Genomic DNA, 15,918 nt, shown 5'->3' on the forward strand with positions numbered 1-15,918 from the left:
ACATTTTGCTTCAAATTTTCACAGATTCTGTTCCTTTCAAAAGCTCTTGCTGGTGTGAAAGATTCCATCTGCTCTTCAATTACTCATGGCCCTTAAAGTCATTTTTAAATCATGGGAAAACGCCACACACAATTCTTTCGTGTGTGTGTGTGTGTGTGTGTGTGTGTGTGTAAAACAGTGTATAAATAGTATATGAGAATTATATTAACTTCAATTCTTCCCACAAAAACTCTTCTTTGGGCTGTTAGGTGTGTTTCAAGTTTAACAGATTAATTTTTTTTTTCTAGGATGTTTCCAACAGGGAAATTTGCAAGTTTAGGTAGATATTAAAGTTACTGTTAAGTTACATAAGTTATATTCCAAATGTTAACTATTTCAGACATAACTGAGTATTTTTTCAGTAATTATCTAAAAGTCTCAGCAAGTCTATTTCTCATACCATATGATCATGCCAGCTGTTTATTTTCAAGTGGCCAATTTAAAAATTGTAGGGAAATATGCCCCAAATGATCCAATAACGATTTGAAACTGAGCTTGCTAGAGCTAGAGCTAAAGCTGTGGTAGTAAAACCACTTCTGTAAGTGCAAGGAAATGATATTGGTATACTAGGAATTGTGATTTACAGACTGCTGCTTTAGATTAATCAAGTCTCCATGTTGTAGCTGGCAAGAAAATGACTTTGTCATCTTTTTAAAGATCGCAATCGATATAAACGTTTATATTACTAAAAAAAAGTCTTTTAGAAGAAAATTAGTTCTTCGTGTTCTTTTCCTGTTGATCATCTAAAGCTCTTCCTTTAACCTGTGACTTCCCAAAAGGCACCCTCTGGCCTGGCAAAAAAGACTTACAAAGCTGGAATTTTTGGATACCAGTAAGTTGAGTTCAGTTTATATTAATTCACACATGGCTCTTTATAAAGGCAGAACAGATTTCAAAGAAAGAAAGAAAAAACCAAGAAGGCACTCTTTTTGGGTCATAAAAATTTCTTTCCACACTAGTGAGCACACCATCCCATGGTTTATAGAAGATAAAATACTAAAAGGTCTTTACATTTTTGCCTCTAACTGCTCCCCTGGGCACCTAATAACATGTGGTTTGTGGAAGTTAATGGGAATTTTTCAGCACAAATAAATACTCCAACTCCTCTTCTAAAATGGAGGTGAAAATCAATTTTCCTTGTTAATGAGGGACTGCTACTATTTGTTTCCATTGACTGGGTGATGCATTGTTCTATTTCTAAAAGCAAGCTGTTTTTCATTTTTTGTTTTAAGGAAACAGAATTAGTAACTTGCAGACTGACACCGCAGGTATACACTAAGATTTCTTAGCCGACACTCACTAAGCTCTGATAAGCTGATATTCTCTCACTTGGACTGGCATTTCATCTTGTACAGATGTCATGTAAACTGGCCCCCAAGTATTCAATCAAAACCTGAGCTCTTTTCCTTTGGTGGCTATGATTATTTGGAATGGTGAGCCTGTAGACACAGGGTCCCTTCCATCGCCTCTTAAGCATGTGATGGGTTCTGCTGAACAGAACCAGGTAGGCAAAACGTGGCCCAAGAATCTTTACACGGAATTTCCTTACTATCTGTCTTTTCCAGGTGCTGCTTGCTTTCTGGTCTTAATAAATCTCATGCTGGGAGAATCCTGTTTTAGTGATTAGCATCACTATATCCAGTCCTCGGAAACAAAAATATTTCCAGGTCCCAGAAGAGGGTCCAGAGTAACACAGCTTTACTGATCTGGTTTCAATAAATCTTGTTAACAAAAAATTCTATAGAACAGATGTTTTTTACTTGTCTCTGTTAATGTATGGACGATTCTTTATTTCAAAGGTAGTGTGATTTTGGCATTTGTGATTTGCATCGTTTAGCGCAAAGCATTTTAAAAGTACTTCAATATTGCAAAATGCTAAACGTTATTTTTTATTTTATTTTTTGAGACAGGGTCTCGCTCTATTACTCAGGCTGGAGTGCAGTGGTGCAATCTCGGCTCACTGCAGCGGCAGTCTCTGCCTCCTGGGATCAAGCAATCCTCCCAACCTCAGCCTCCCAAGTAGCTGGGACTACAGGCACACGCCACCATGCCTGACTAATTGTTTTTGTATTTTTAGTGGAGACGGGGTTTTGTCACGTTGCCCTGGCTGGTCTCGAACTCCTGGCCTCAAGCAATCCATCCGCTTCGGCCTCCCAAAGTGCTGGGATTAAAGACGTGAGCTACCATCCTTTGCTTAAAGTTATTATTTTAAGAAAATTTGCGGCACATTTTTAGAAAGATCAGAAGGGCTGGCAGAGGTGAAGTGATTCTCAAAATCAGGGTAAGGAGATTGGCTGATAAGGTTTTCAGTTAAGGTCACTTATAGACAAAAACCAAAAAATCAAGTTTTTGTATGTGATATCTCCCTTAGTACAGTGTTGCAATGAGACTTCTGTTAAATTAAATTAGAATATAACTAGAAAATTGGATGTCCTATCAGTCGATTAAATGAGGTATTCTCTGCACTGAACTTTTTAAGGAAGAGAACATTAGTTTTTCTATCATAACCCAAGAGTTTTTAAAAAAGCTTTGAAACAGAAAACATCAGTGCTCCATTCTCAAAACCCTGCAGTGTTTACGATGAATAAAGTATGTAAGAATCACAGATAACGTCTGTTAGTTAGTTGGCCAATGGTCAACAGTGATTATCGAAAGACAATTTTTTGTTTTTAAACTGCATCGGTTCTTGTCTTCCAAATATTTGGCCCACAGCTGCCTTTGTTAACAGCTTGGAGGCTACTGAATTGTTTTTAAACAGAAATGCCAACTCTCCTGACTTCCTGATTGTCGACAGACATGAGGTTTTTTGTTTTACATGTATATACGTCAGGAAATGAAATGAGATTACTACATGCTGTGCTAAGGAAAACAATAAAAGTGAAAAAATGTTATTTTTAGATAAGACTATTTCCTAAACCTTTAGAAGTATCATACAAATTTGTCCTCCATTTGGTAGAATATGAACATGTGTGGTCTGTATCTCTTCTATGGCAGGCGATACTAATCATCTATCTACATTACAGTCATTTTCTCTCAGCACGCTAAACCTGACATTTCAGTGTAAAGTCCAATAAGACAAGGAAGTGAGCTATTTTGTTAGTGGGAAAGAAAAGAGAGTTATGTAAGAATAAGCCTTCAGGCATCTGCTGAGCAAAACAGAGAGCCCAAAAGAAGAAACGGAAGAGCAAGTGAGTTTCATGAGAAAGAGTAGCTATGGTTCACAGTTGTCTTTATATAGTTCTCTTTCCATTAAGGTGTATCAGCACTTTTGACTTCGTCTTTTTTTTATTTGAGAGGGAGTTTTGCTCTTGTCACCCAGGCTGGAGTGTAATGGCACGATCTCAGCTCACTGCAACCTCCGCCTACCAGGTTCAAGCAATTCTCCTGCCTCAGCCTCCCGAGTATCTGGGATTACAGGCGCACACCACCACACCTGGCTAATTTTTGTATTTTTAGTAGAGACAGGGTTTCACCATGTTGGCCAGGCTGGTCTTGAACTCCCGACCTTAGGTGATTCACCTGCCTTGGCCTCCCAAAGTGCTGGGATTACAGGCATGAGCCACCGCACCCAGCCCTTGACTTCTCTTTTGTAAAAGCAATCCCCTTTTCTCTTGTACCTCAAGGAAACTGCTCCCATAATTTATGAATTAATACTCATTCCACATAAATGTAATTTGGATATAGTCCCTGAAATGTAAATATCTAGGATAATAGTATCCTGAAGAAAATAGCCCTTTGGGAAGTTTTAGATTCAGGACCTTTCAGGCTATGAAAGAGTTACTTTATCTTTTGTGTGTGGCCATTCATTTAAAAGGTTATTGGATCCTCTGGATTTTAGAAGATCTTAGAGTTCAGCCCTAGACCCTGTGTTATATCTAGAAAAGGCTTTTCTAGGGTTCTGTGTGTTCTAAGCTGGTATTTTATTAATGTGGTTCAGGAAAACATATCTACAGTATGGAAGTCAAAGCCATTCCTTTAAATAAAACTGAGGTTATATAGTCATGCATTTAATAATAGTGATAGATGCAGGAGGCATGCAGATGCAGATAAGGAAACCTGCACAGGGTCTTGCCCGGGCATGCCTGCAAGGGACTGGGGCCCACATGTGCACTAGGAGAAGGGGGTGGAGCCACCAAGAATTCATGCCTTATGCAGGGGAGGAGACTGATATTCAATCTGTGAGGTGGGAGCCTGTTGGCAGGACCCTCTCTTTTTTCGCTGAGAGCCTTCTTTTCGCTTAATAATCCACTCTCCTCTCCCTTCAGTGTGTCCATGTGCCTAATTTTTCCTGGTCGTGAGACAAGAAGCTGGATTTTAGTTGAACTAAGGAGCAAAAAGTCCTGCATCAATAGCAAAAACAACTTTCTATAATAAATCATAAATAAATTTGTTTATATAAATTACATAAGTTATGAGAATGGGACATCTAAAATACCTAATGTTTAGCCACTGAACCGAATGTGGTCAATTTCGACGTGTTGGGTATCTTCCCAGAAGCAGATGGGAAGGAATTTGGAATTACTTCTCTTACTCCACAATTTTAGGCCACTCAAGTGTACTAGTTTCTCTGGACCTCTGAAGATGGCTTTACTAGCATGGGCCTGCTACAGAAAAAGGGTGTTTATCAGAGACTCCCATGTAACAAATCACCCCCACCGCCCATGGTGTAGGTTTTAGGCTGTGAGATAAACTGACCTTTTGGATAAGGTGTCTGACCTCTCCCCTCTCCTGACAGTGATTTCTCTTCCCAGACAGCTGCGCTTACAAACAAACTGCTAGGTAGCAGTAGCACTTTGACAAATGGAGCACAACCCGGATCCTTTGTTTCTTTGAATTCAGCCAACAAGCTGGCATTCCAGAAGCTCATTAGGGGGCCATGAATTACTGTGGAGGCCAAGCCTGCACTTCCTTCTCCCTGGCAATCCATGTGGCCACACGTTCCCATGATCCGTGGGGCCAGATCATGCTATTCCCAGTTCACATTCCATCCTGTCAGGGTACTCTCAAAATAAATAATATTTATAGCAGAGTTCAGAGCTGGCGAAAGAAATGTGGAGGGAAAAATGTGAGTAAGTAGACTAGACACTGGAATCCATTGGATTTGTGGTTTTTAAATCATTTTTTCATGGGACTTCAGAAATCTTTGTAAGTGGATATGGACTGGCACTTATCAAAACCCCAAATTCCAAGGCCAAATTAATGTCATAAAAAAGTGACAAATAAAAATTGTAACAAGATTTAGTTTCTGTAACCTGAAAACATTATGTTTAGCAAATTCGGTAAATGGTTACTGGCCACCTACAAAGTTCAAGGTCTCCAGCCAAAGCTAGTTACAGTCATAATCTATTTAAAAATTTGACTACCACTGCTTTATACCAAAAACTTGGAAAACTTAAATAAAAGGGGCCTGGAGGTCTCTTTACGCAAACATTCAAACAGAGCTGAAGAGATGGCATTTGAGATCAGAGTCAGCAACTACAACCCCCTGGACAAATCCAGTCCTCTGCTTGTTTATGTATTACCCATGAACTAAGGATGGCTTTTACACTTTTAACTGATTAGAAAAAGAAACCAAAAGAAGAAGAATATTTTGTGATACATGAACATTTATATGAAATTCATATTTCTGTATTCATAAATAAAGTTTTATTGGAACACAATCAAGCTCATCCATTTACTTATCCTATGGGGCTGCTTTTGCACTTAGGAAGAGTTGTGTAATTGCAACAGAGATCGTACTGCAAGATACTGACAATCTGGCCCTCAACAAAAAAAGCTTGCCGATCCTTGTTTTAGACTGTAAAATAATTTTTTGCTTTTGCTGAGATGTCTGACTGAGAACAGTCAACATAGTGAGAGCTCATCTCTACAAAAAAATAAAATAAAATAATTAGCCTGGTGCAGTGACTCATGCCTGTAGTCCCAGCAACTTGGGAGGCTGAGGCAGGAGGATCACTTGAGCCCAGGAGTTGGAGGTTACAGTGAGACATGACTGCATCACTGCACTCCAGCCTGGGTAACAGAAGGAGAACTTGTCTCTGAAAAAAATTAAAAAATAATAATAGTAAAAAAGCAAGCATGAGAAATGTACATGGAGAGCAAGGAGAAAGCAGTTGAGACCTGAAAAACCAGCGACAAAGACAGCCAACTACAGGTGGCCACCAACAGAAGTAGTTTTTGCTGCATTTACAGATGAAATCCGTCAAAGCATGGGGAAACAGACAGGTTCTTAGATGGAGCAGAGGTACGATCTGTGTTTCTTTTTAATATCAATTTGCTAATTTCCTGTTAATGGGCCAGAACCTTACGCCTTGATGCTTTCCTTTCCTGTTCATGCGGTTCACTCTTTTTGCCTCTAAACCTTGATTCTCCAGAATGGGCTACCCTGGCCTTTTTTTTTTTTTTTTTTTTTTTTTTTTTTTTTTTTTTTGCAGAGGAGCTTGATGAAACTGAATCCCAGGAATAACGTCTATCTTTGAGCATATAGTCCCGCTAGTGGCTGGCTACACCCTCTGCTCTGTGCAGGGTCTGGTGATGATCACAAGAGATTTCAGGGCGATTTCAGGGCAATTTCAGCCATACTGATCAACATATGGTGATGAATGAAATAAATGACAAGTTTGCAGTTTTACAGGGTTATTAACAACATTCACAGATTCCCAGTAGTTGTCTGTTTATGTTTTCTCCAACACAATATCCTAAGACAGAAGGAAAGCAGAGGTGGGGTATTTTTATGTTGTAACATTTTCACGAATGAAATTTCCCTGTAAGAGAGTATTTTGTCCCTTGAGGGGCAGGGACTACATTGAGAGAAAAAAAGATGTCCACCTACTTGTCAGGACTGACAGGTTATCTGCAACCATATTTACACCACAGTGGTGATTCCAGCCTCTACGAGACATTTGAGCAGCCTGTCCAACCTCAGGACAATGGGCATGTGTGACGCTGGGCCCTAATGTCAGCTTTCCAGTAATCTCCGGGCTTTGCATGTAGTGGAGAATATCTCCCTTGCTATTACTATATTTTCTCCACCTGATCTATCTGTTTCAGTGGACAAGTTGAGAGTTAGATCTCATCATTAACATATAACATGAATAAATTGTCCACCTAAAAAGGACATCCTGATTAGTTTCTTTTAATAGAGAAGCAAGGGCTTACATTTTAAACAACAACAAAATTGTAAACTTACCTAGAAAAATCTCCCTTTGCCTCCTGTAGAAGAAAAAATTCAACATCAGCGAAATACAGTAAGCCAATGTTAGAGACTCTAAAGTACATTCTATAATCATGAGAGTTTCTCTACTGAATGAGATGAGTTCAGCTTCCTGCAGCTATCATCCTATTTGCTGCAGGAATACAATTAAAACTGAATGCATACCTTTCCCATTTGAATATGAAATATGAAATTAAACTCTAGAAAGTTATATACAAAGACAGTGATTCATAATGACAAAATGCACATCTCCACCTCTAAGCCTAGGTCTGACACGTTCTAGTTTAAAGATTCTAAATATGAACATGTGTCTGGATAGAACTGTCGATTTCTAGGGTCACTTTTTGTTTTGGTTTGTATTTTATGCTAGTTCCCAATTATACTGAAGACTCTGGAGGTAGGGACCAGAGAAACTTTAGTGAATCCAGTATAATGCCCTGAACATAGTAGTTGCTCAATAAATACTTACTGAAGGAATAAAGAAATGATATCATTTTAACTCATCTTGCCACTATTAAGCTAATATTCTATAACATCTTTTTTTATGTTTTATTTTTGCATAACCTAAAGGGCTTTACCTTGTCTTTCTAGGGGGCAGAACATGATTTTTTGGCCACTAACTCTAGCTATTCACTTGGCTTTCTCCAGGGTGGAGGTACCAAACCCAAAGAAAATGGGGTCAGTAAATGATCTCAGTTTCTCCCAGGCTCAGGTTAAACACACAACTTCGCTTTACAGAGATCTGCTGTCTTAACATTTTGAAATACTACAAGCCCCTGTTTATTGCTATGGTTTCCGTCAGTGTCTCTAATAGCTCTATGCAGCTTGTGGCTAAAAAAAGGTAAGACGACAAATAGTGAGTAGATACAGCTACTGCTACTGGCTATGCCCTGTAAGTCTTACTTCCTTTCTTCTGTGTATGGCCGTGGGACATAAAGAGGAGGAGAAAAACAACTTACCTGTAAAATATAGGAAGCTAATTCAAACACCACTTCGCTGTCAACGTCAATAAGCTCCTGAAAGGAAAAAGCAACAAACGAAGACAAGTTTGGTATTTAACCACCACTTTTTTCTTTTATTTTAAATGACAGCTCTTCTTCGGGAGGATTACTTGAACCCTGGAGTTTGAGACCAGCCTGGGCAACATAATGAGATGCTGCCTCTACAGAAAATTAAAAAATTAGCTGGGCAGGGTGGTGCACGTCTGTAGACTCAGCTGTTTTGGAGGCTGAGGTGGGAGGTTGAGGTTAGCCTGGGAGGTTGAGGTTGTAGTGAGCTGTGATATACCACTGCACTCCAGCCTGGGTAATGGGGTGAGACCCTGGCTCAAAACAAACAAACAAACAAACAAACAAACAAAACCGCCTTCTTTTCTGAGGAATTGCTCAGAATCCCCAATATTCATAGAACATCTTGAGTCTCTGAGATCACGCCCTGAATTACTCAGTCCTAAACACTCCCAACATCGTTTTTACTGCTCTTAGCTGGGATGGACTAGGGGGCCTGGGCCTACCCGACTATCTCAAGGGCCTCACCTTTAAATCTTTCGAGAAATTAAGAGGCAGACTAGGCCCCAGCATTTTACAAACCTGTTTGTTAATGTTATTAGTTACTGGAATAGGGATGCTTGACGACAAAATGCATTTTCTTTAAAAACTAAACTTCAGAACTTTATTGAAAGAAAGGCTTTATTGAAAGGCTGTTTTTTGAAAGGAATGTTATGGTGGGATTGTGACTCCTTAAAATTAAATAAAATGTAAAAATATAGTTCCTCGGTTGTACTAGCCACATTTCATGTGCTCAATAGTTCAGTGTCGCTAGTGACTACCGTATTGTCAGCTCAGATACAGAACATTTCTACCATTGTAGAAAGTTCTATTGGTCAGCAACTGTTACACAGTGTAAGTTTAACAATGTTTCTGCCTATTAGTTCTTCCCCCAAATACTTAATTGTGATCTAGGGACATGGTCTTCAAAGCACTTAAACCTCTCCTTGGTTTTTGAAAAAATTCCTTTTCTCTCTCTCTCTTTATATTTATATTTTTGAAATACATATTTCAAAATGTATATAGTTCATATCTTTTAACAGCTTTTTTCTTTCTCTGAGACAGAGTCTTGCTCTGTCACCCAAGCTGGAGTGCAGTGGTGCGATCTTGGCTCACTGCAACCTCCTCCTCCCAGGTACAAGTGATTTTCCTGCCTCAGCCTCCCGAGTAGCTGGGACTACAGGCATGCACCACCACACCGGATAATTTTTTTGTATTTAGTACAGACGGGGTACCAGGTTGGCCAGGCTGGTCTGGAACTCCTAGCCTCAGGTGACCTGCCTGCCTTGGCCTCCCAAAGTGTTGGGATGATTACAGGCATGAGCCACTGCACCCAACCAAAACAGCTTGATTGAAGTATAACTAAAACACCTCAAAAACTGCATATGTTTAATGTAAACAATTTGATGAGTTTGGACAGATGCATACACCCATGATACCATTACCACAACCGAGGTAATAAACATATCGATCACATCCAAAGATTTCCGTGTGTGTGTGTGTGTGTGTGTGCGTGTATGGTAAAAACACCTAGCTGGGCATGATGGCTCACACACTTTGGGAGGCAGAGGCGGATGGATCACTTGAGCCCAGGAGTTCAAGACCAGCCTGGTCAATGTGGCGAAACCCCATCTCTATTAAAAATACAAAAATTAGCCTGGAGTGGTGGTGCACGCCTGTAGTCCCAGCTACTTGGGAGGCTGAGGTGGGAGGGTCCCCTGAGCCTGCAGAGGTTGAGGCTACAGTGAGCTGTAATCATGCCACTACACTCCAGCCTGGTGACAGAGAGACCCTGCCTCAAATAAAGAAACAAACAAACAAAACCCAACAACAAACTCACTAACCATGAGGACATGACCTACCTTCTTAATAAACTTCTAAGTCTTCTAAGTGCACAACACTCTCTCATTATACATAGCTCACATGTTAAAGACAAAGAGAAGCCTGGAGTTCATCAGCATACCAGAATAATACACAATTTAATTGATATCCTATGTCTGGTGTCAAGCTTAAGCACAAATATCCATCTTTATTTTTCTTTCCCTAGTATCACGAGATCCCATAGTGGCTGACTGGATGACAGAGAGCTAGAGGTAAAAGAGATTTAGAGACCAGCCAGCCTGACCCTGTGCTTTTACTGAGAATGGAACCCAAAAACATTAAGGGACTTTGCAAAACCACAGGGCCTTAATGGCACTTAAGGGGCCGGGAACAGACCCCCTACTACTTGTCCAGTGTGTGACCTCCCTTAGGACTTACATTTCCACCCAAATCAATAGAGACTCAGTTTCAGCCAATGTATTCTAAGAACAATATCTATAATCCAAGTTTGCTTAGCAAGAGTTTCAATTCACTTGCATTACAAGCCAGACTCTGATTTAAGGATTGTTTTTTTTTTTTTTTTCTTTGAGATGGAGTCTCACTGTTGTCGTCCAGGCTGGAGTGCAATGGTGCGATCTCGGCCCACTGCAACTTCTGTCTCCCGGGTTCCAGCAATTCTCCTGCCTCAGCCTCCCAAGTAGCTGAGATTACAGGCGCCCACCACCATGCCTGGCTAATTTTTTTTGCATTTTTAGTAGAGATGGGATTTCACCATGTTGGCCAGGCTGGTCTCGAACTTCTGACCTCAGGTGATCCACCCACCTTGGCCTCCCAAAGTACTGGAATTACAGGCATGAGCCACCATGCCCGGCCGATTCATGGATTTTGTAATTATTTTTTGAGAGGTCCAGAATTGGCTCCTGCAATTTAAAACAATGCATTCAAGCACACCTGGATCTTCTGAAGGAGAGATATCTTTCAGGCTCCTTTGGGCCTGGGAATTTCAAAGTTGGATACTAATATTTGGAACCACCTTAGAAGTACGGGTTAAAAGAACTCATGAGAGCCTATGGAAGAATTGGGGACAATAATTCCTTACGTTTAACCAGCTGAAAGAGCTTTACGGCGGTTGGAATTGATAGAGGCTGTCGGTGCTGGGATGCGGAAGAATGTTTGGAATTGCAGTTCTGGGATTAGCAGGTCCCATCAGAATGTAAATCATTTAACAGTGTACAAATGGCTTTACAGAAACACTGTCCAGGATTTCCACAATAGATGGTTTCTACTCTCACTCCGTGCGTTTCCATTCCCACCTGAATGCCTTGGGGTGCACTTGTTAGTGCGCTGTTGTATGTGTGCTTTTCTGTCAAACATTTACACCTTATGTTACAGCCAATGGTCGACTGCGGGCTAATATTTAACATCTGCTGAGAGACTTATCTGATGCGCAACTCAAAACCAACCATCAGAAAATAACACTTTTAAGTGTGAACATAGCTTTTAGTTTGCTATTTGATTCATCCGCTAAACGAAAATGTCTCTACCTGCGCGGAGGCGGGTAACACGAAGGAAGGTCTTTTATTCTATTTTACACAGCCCATTATGTGGTCCCAGGAGAGTATCATTGGTGAACATTAACTGTAACATAACTGATATCCACAGGAAAGCTACCAAAAATATCCACAGGAAAGCACCATCAAATATCTAACCTGATTGATTCAACTTCTCTCTCACCATAGTTGTTCTCGGGTTAAGTGAGAACTGGCACCTTTAACTGTGGTGACTTTTCGGGTGAAAAGCCTGACCTTGACTATCTATCTCCCAGTGAAGATATCAAAAACAGGAGGAGGTGAAATGTGGCCAGTGGGAGGGAAAATGATTAAAGAATCAAGCGCCCCAGGCATTGCACATGCTTACAAAATCTGATGGAAACAGCTGCATTATTATTTCTGACCTCGCCTATTTAACATGCATTGAATTTAAGGATCATTTCACTGGATGTTCTCATAGGACTCAACACAAAGACCAAAACGGTGTGGATAAGAACCAATCTAGGGTGGTGGGAAGACATCCTGAGAGTCTTTGCCCAATTCCCCAATGTCACTTGTTCATGATACTGTTTCCCCCTTATACACCTCATCCTTCCAGGTGGCTTTATCCTTAAGATTCTACCGCGATGGAGCAGAGCTCTAGACTTCCAGCTTACTCTGAAAATTTCCCATGGTACTTCAAAACCTGAAAGCTGGCTGGGCACAGTGGTGTAAGCTTGTAATCCCAGCACTTTGGGAGACCGAGGAGGGCAGATCATGAGGTCAAAAGATTGACACCATCCTGGCCAACATGGTGAAACCCCGTCTCTACTAAAAACACAAAAATTAGTTGGGCGTGGTGGTGCACGCCTGTAGTCCCAGCTACTCAGGAGGCTGAGGCAGGAGAATCGCTTGAACCCTGGAGATGGAGGTTGCAGTAAGCCGAGATAGTGCCACTGCACTCCAGCCTGGTGACAGAGTTAGACTCCATCTCAAAAAACAAAACGAAACAAAACAAAACACCCCTGAAAGCCAAGTTCCACACAGGGGAGTTATTAGATGTTTTCAGGGGTCCTCCTAGCAGAAATGTGCTCCCATATAACATTAAGAAAATGACTCTCCCTTTTCCTTATCTGACTTCTCCAGTGGTCCAGAGGTGGCTTTTCATTTATTTTTTTTGAGACAGGATCTCACTGTGTCACCCAGGCTGGAATGCAGTGGTGCAACCTGGGCTCACAGCAACCTCCGCCTTCTGGGTTCCAGCAATTCTTGTGCCACAACCTCCCAAATAGCTAGGATTACAGGTGTGCGTCACCATGCCTGGCCAATTTTTTTATTTTTAGTGGAAGCAGGGTTTCACCATGTTGGCCAGGCTGGTCTCAAACTACTGACCTCAAGTGATCCACCCACCTCGGCTTCCCAAAGTGCTGGGATTACAGGCATGAGCCTCCGTGCCCGGCCAGAGGTGGCGTCTTTCATGGGTTTCTGCTCAAGCAGAGGAACTACACTGAAGGAGACCACACAGAGTGTGCAAAAATCCCATTTTTTTTCCTGGGATTCTGGGCTTTCCCCATAACTGTAACTAAGGACAAAATGGGACCATAGGAGGAGGAGCAGAAGACACTTCCTGGAGGCTTGAGGGTGGCTTCCATCTGCCTTATGCAGGGGCTGAGGTGTAACATTCCTCTGCGCTTATGCAATCCACAGCTCTGCGGTGAAGCCCCCCGTGCTCTTGCGGCCATTGGAGGGAGGGGTTTCTGCAGGGTCTGAGCTGGAATCTAGCCTGGGAATCTTGGGCTGTCTGGTGGGCATGGAATAACTACTTTGAGACTCTAGAGAAGCCCAGGGCGATGCTGGCAGGAGGAAGTGTAAGGTCCTTTGGTGACTGTGGCCACTGGGTGTGTACTTTAGGCATCTGCTTTCCTTACTACTGAATAATGCATGCTGCTTCCTTTGATCTTTTGAGAAATGGTATGGAAAGACAAACTGTGACCGTCTGCAGGTATGTGTGTGTGTGTGTGTGCGAACGTGCTCTGAGTAGGGGTGGGAAGGGCTGCCCCACTTCCTCCCACGCCGTGTTGTTTTATCCCAGGTGACTGAACTGCCGAAGGAAGAGGCCTGAGGTCATTTATCAGCAACACCATGCCTAACAATATTCTCAGAAAGATTTCCATCTGAGGGTCTCCAAGTGTTTCTAACAAGTGGGCCCGTGGGAACCCCAAATGGCAGGTGTTACGGATGTTCTCCAAGAGTCCTGAGAGCCGGAGGGCCTCTTTGCTCAGAGGGACTTGGTGGTGGTCTTTACATTTAACCAAGAATCTTAATGAAAAGCAGCCCACCATGGTCCGGAACTGCAGACATGTAAGACAAATGAGATAATTCCGTGAGAAAATGTAATTGACAACCATATAGTAGGTCGAGAAGATTTTGACAAGGACAGTCTTTGCAAAGTCCACTCGGAACCACTTGTAGGGTTAGGAAAGCCACCAAGCGTTTTCCTAACGAATTCTCACCAGTTATCACCACGTTTATTCTTACCCACAAAACATCTAAAGATAATAGTGGCATGCCATTCTCCTTAAGATTATTTCTACTGTCCCCTGAAAGTCCCATATTCTGGTCTTAACCCCCCAATGTCTTGAGGACATGGACTGAACCACCTGACCTTGAGTTTGATTTTCCTTATCAGTAAAATGGGCATAACAATTTCCTTTCCAATTATTTTACTGGGTTTGGTGAGGCATAAATGAAGTGACTTGGAAATATAAAACACACTACAAGTATTAGATCTATATTATTTATTTCTGCTGATGAGTATCTATAGATAATCTGAACTCCACAGTTTTGCCTTTGTTCTTTAGTATGTCTTAGCATTTATAGGAAACTTTACTAGATTTTTTTTTTTTTTTTTTTTTTTTTGAGACGGGAGTCTTGCCTTGTCGCCCAAGCTGGAGTGCAGCGGCGCGATTTCGGCTCACTGCAAGGTCTGCCTCCTGGGTTCAGGCCATTCTCCTGCCTCAGCCTCCCAAGTAGCTGGGACGACAGGCACCCACCACCACGCCTGGCTAATTTTTTGCATTTTTTAGTAGAGATGGAAGATTTTGTTTTAAAAGAGATGGGTTGTGTGTGTGTGTATGTGTGTGTGTGTGCGCGCGCGTATGTGTGTGTACTGGTCACCGTGTCTGTGGTGTATTTTATGTGTCAACTTGACAGGCCAAGGGTTACCCAGATTATTTATTTTTGAGACAGGGTCTTGCTCTGTCACCCAGGCTGGAGTGCAGTGACACCATCTCGGCTGACTGCAACCTCTGCCTCCTGGGTTTGAGTGATTCTTGTGCCTCGGTTTCCTGAGTAGCTGGGATTACAAGTGCCCATCACCACAACCAGCTAGCTTTTTGTATTTTTAATAGAGACGAGGTTTCACCATGTTGCCCCGGGTGGTCTAGAACTCCTGGGCTCAAGTGATCCACCCGCCTCGGCCTCCGAAAGTGCTGGGATTACAGGCATGAGCCACTGTGTCCGGCCCCGAGTTGCCCAGATTAAACAGTTTCTGGATGTGTCTACGAGGGTGTTTCTGGATGAGATCAGCATTTGAATCAGTGGATTCAATAGACCGCCCTCCCCAGTGTGGGTGGACATCACACAATCCTGGAAGGCTTGAATAGAACAAAAGATGGAGGGTGGAGGAGCTTGCCCCTTTTTTCATTTTTCTTTCTTTCTTTTTGTCCCTTGCTTTTTGAGCTGGGACATCACATTTCATCTTCTCTTGTCCTTGGACTGGGACTTATACCACTGGCTCCCTGGTTCTCAGGTCTTTGGACTCAGCCAGTGGACTGACACCACTGGCTTTCCTGGGTCTCCAGCTTGCAGACAGCAGACTGTGGGATCTCTCAGCCCCCATGATCTTGTGAGCCAACTCCTCATAAGAAGTCTCTTTGTGTATATCTATATATATCCTATCGGTTCTGTCCCTCTGACTAATACACCGTATATCATTAAAGTGGGACACAATGCCCATATTTAGCCCAACTTGCTCTCTTCTTGTGGCTCTATGCCTCATTGCACAACTCATCATAACTACGCAAATTTGCCCCCGGGGCAAACAGGGGCTGTGGTGCAGGATGAGACTGATGCGATCTCGCACAATTCCTCATTCTTAGTCCTCTGCCAGTTTTTCAGCATCAAGTCACTTCATGTTTGTCTAATGATCCACGAGGTGAATGCCACTCATGCTCAGCCGCAACCCTAACTCTGCCGCGTTGGGATTTCT

The 15,918-nt window shown here is 42.1% G+C and overlaps 1 protein-coding gene across 12 annotated transcripts in view; it reads right to left on the reverse strand.

The window, feature by feature from the left end:
* FRMD4A (FERM domain containing 4A) overlaps nt 1–15,918 on the reverse strand; it is a 688,283-nt gene that overhangs the window by 108,630 nt on the left and 563,735 nt on the right. For all 12 annotated transcript variants that reach the window (XM_034930005.4, XM_034930006.4, XM_055092430.2 and 9 more), the window contains 2 exons: nt 8,212–8,268; nt 7,229–7,251 (listed from right to left, as the gene is read on the reverse strand). In XM_034930005.4, the coding sequence (XP_034785896.2) occupies nt 7,229–7,251; nt 8,212–8,268 (80 nt within the window). The remainder of the gene's footprint in view (nt 1–7,228; nt 7,252–8,211; nt 8,269–15,918) is intronic.

The sequence above is a fragment of the Pan paniscus genome, chromosome 8 (genome assembly GCF_029289425.2).
Source record: "Pan paniscus chromosome 8, NHGRI_mPanPan1-v2.0_pri, whole genome shotgun sequence".
In the NCBI taxonomy this organism is placed as follows: Eukaryota; Metazoa; Chordata; class Mammalia; order Primates; family Hominidae; genus Pan; species Pan paniscus.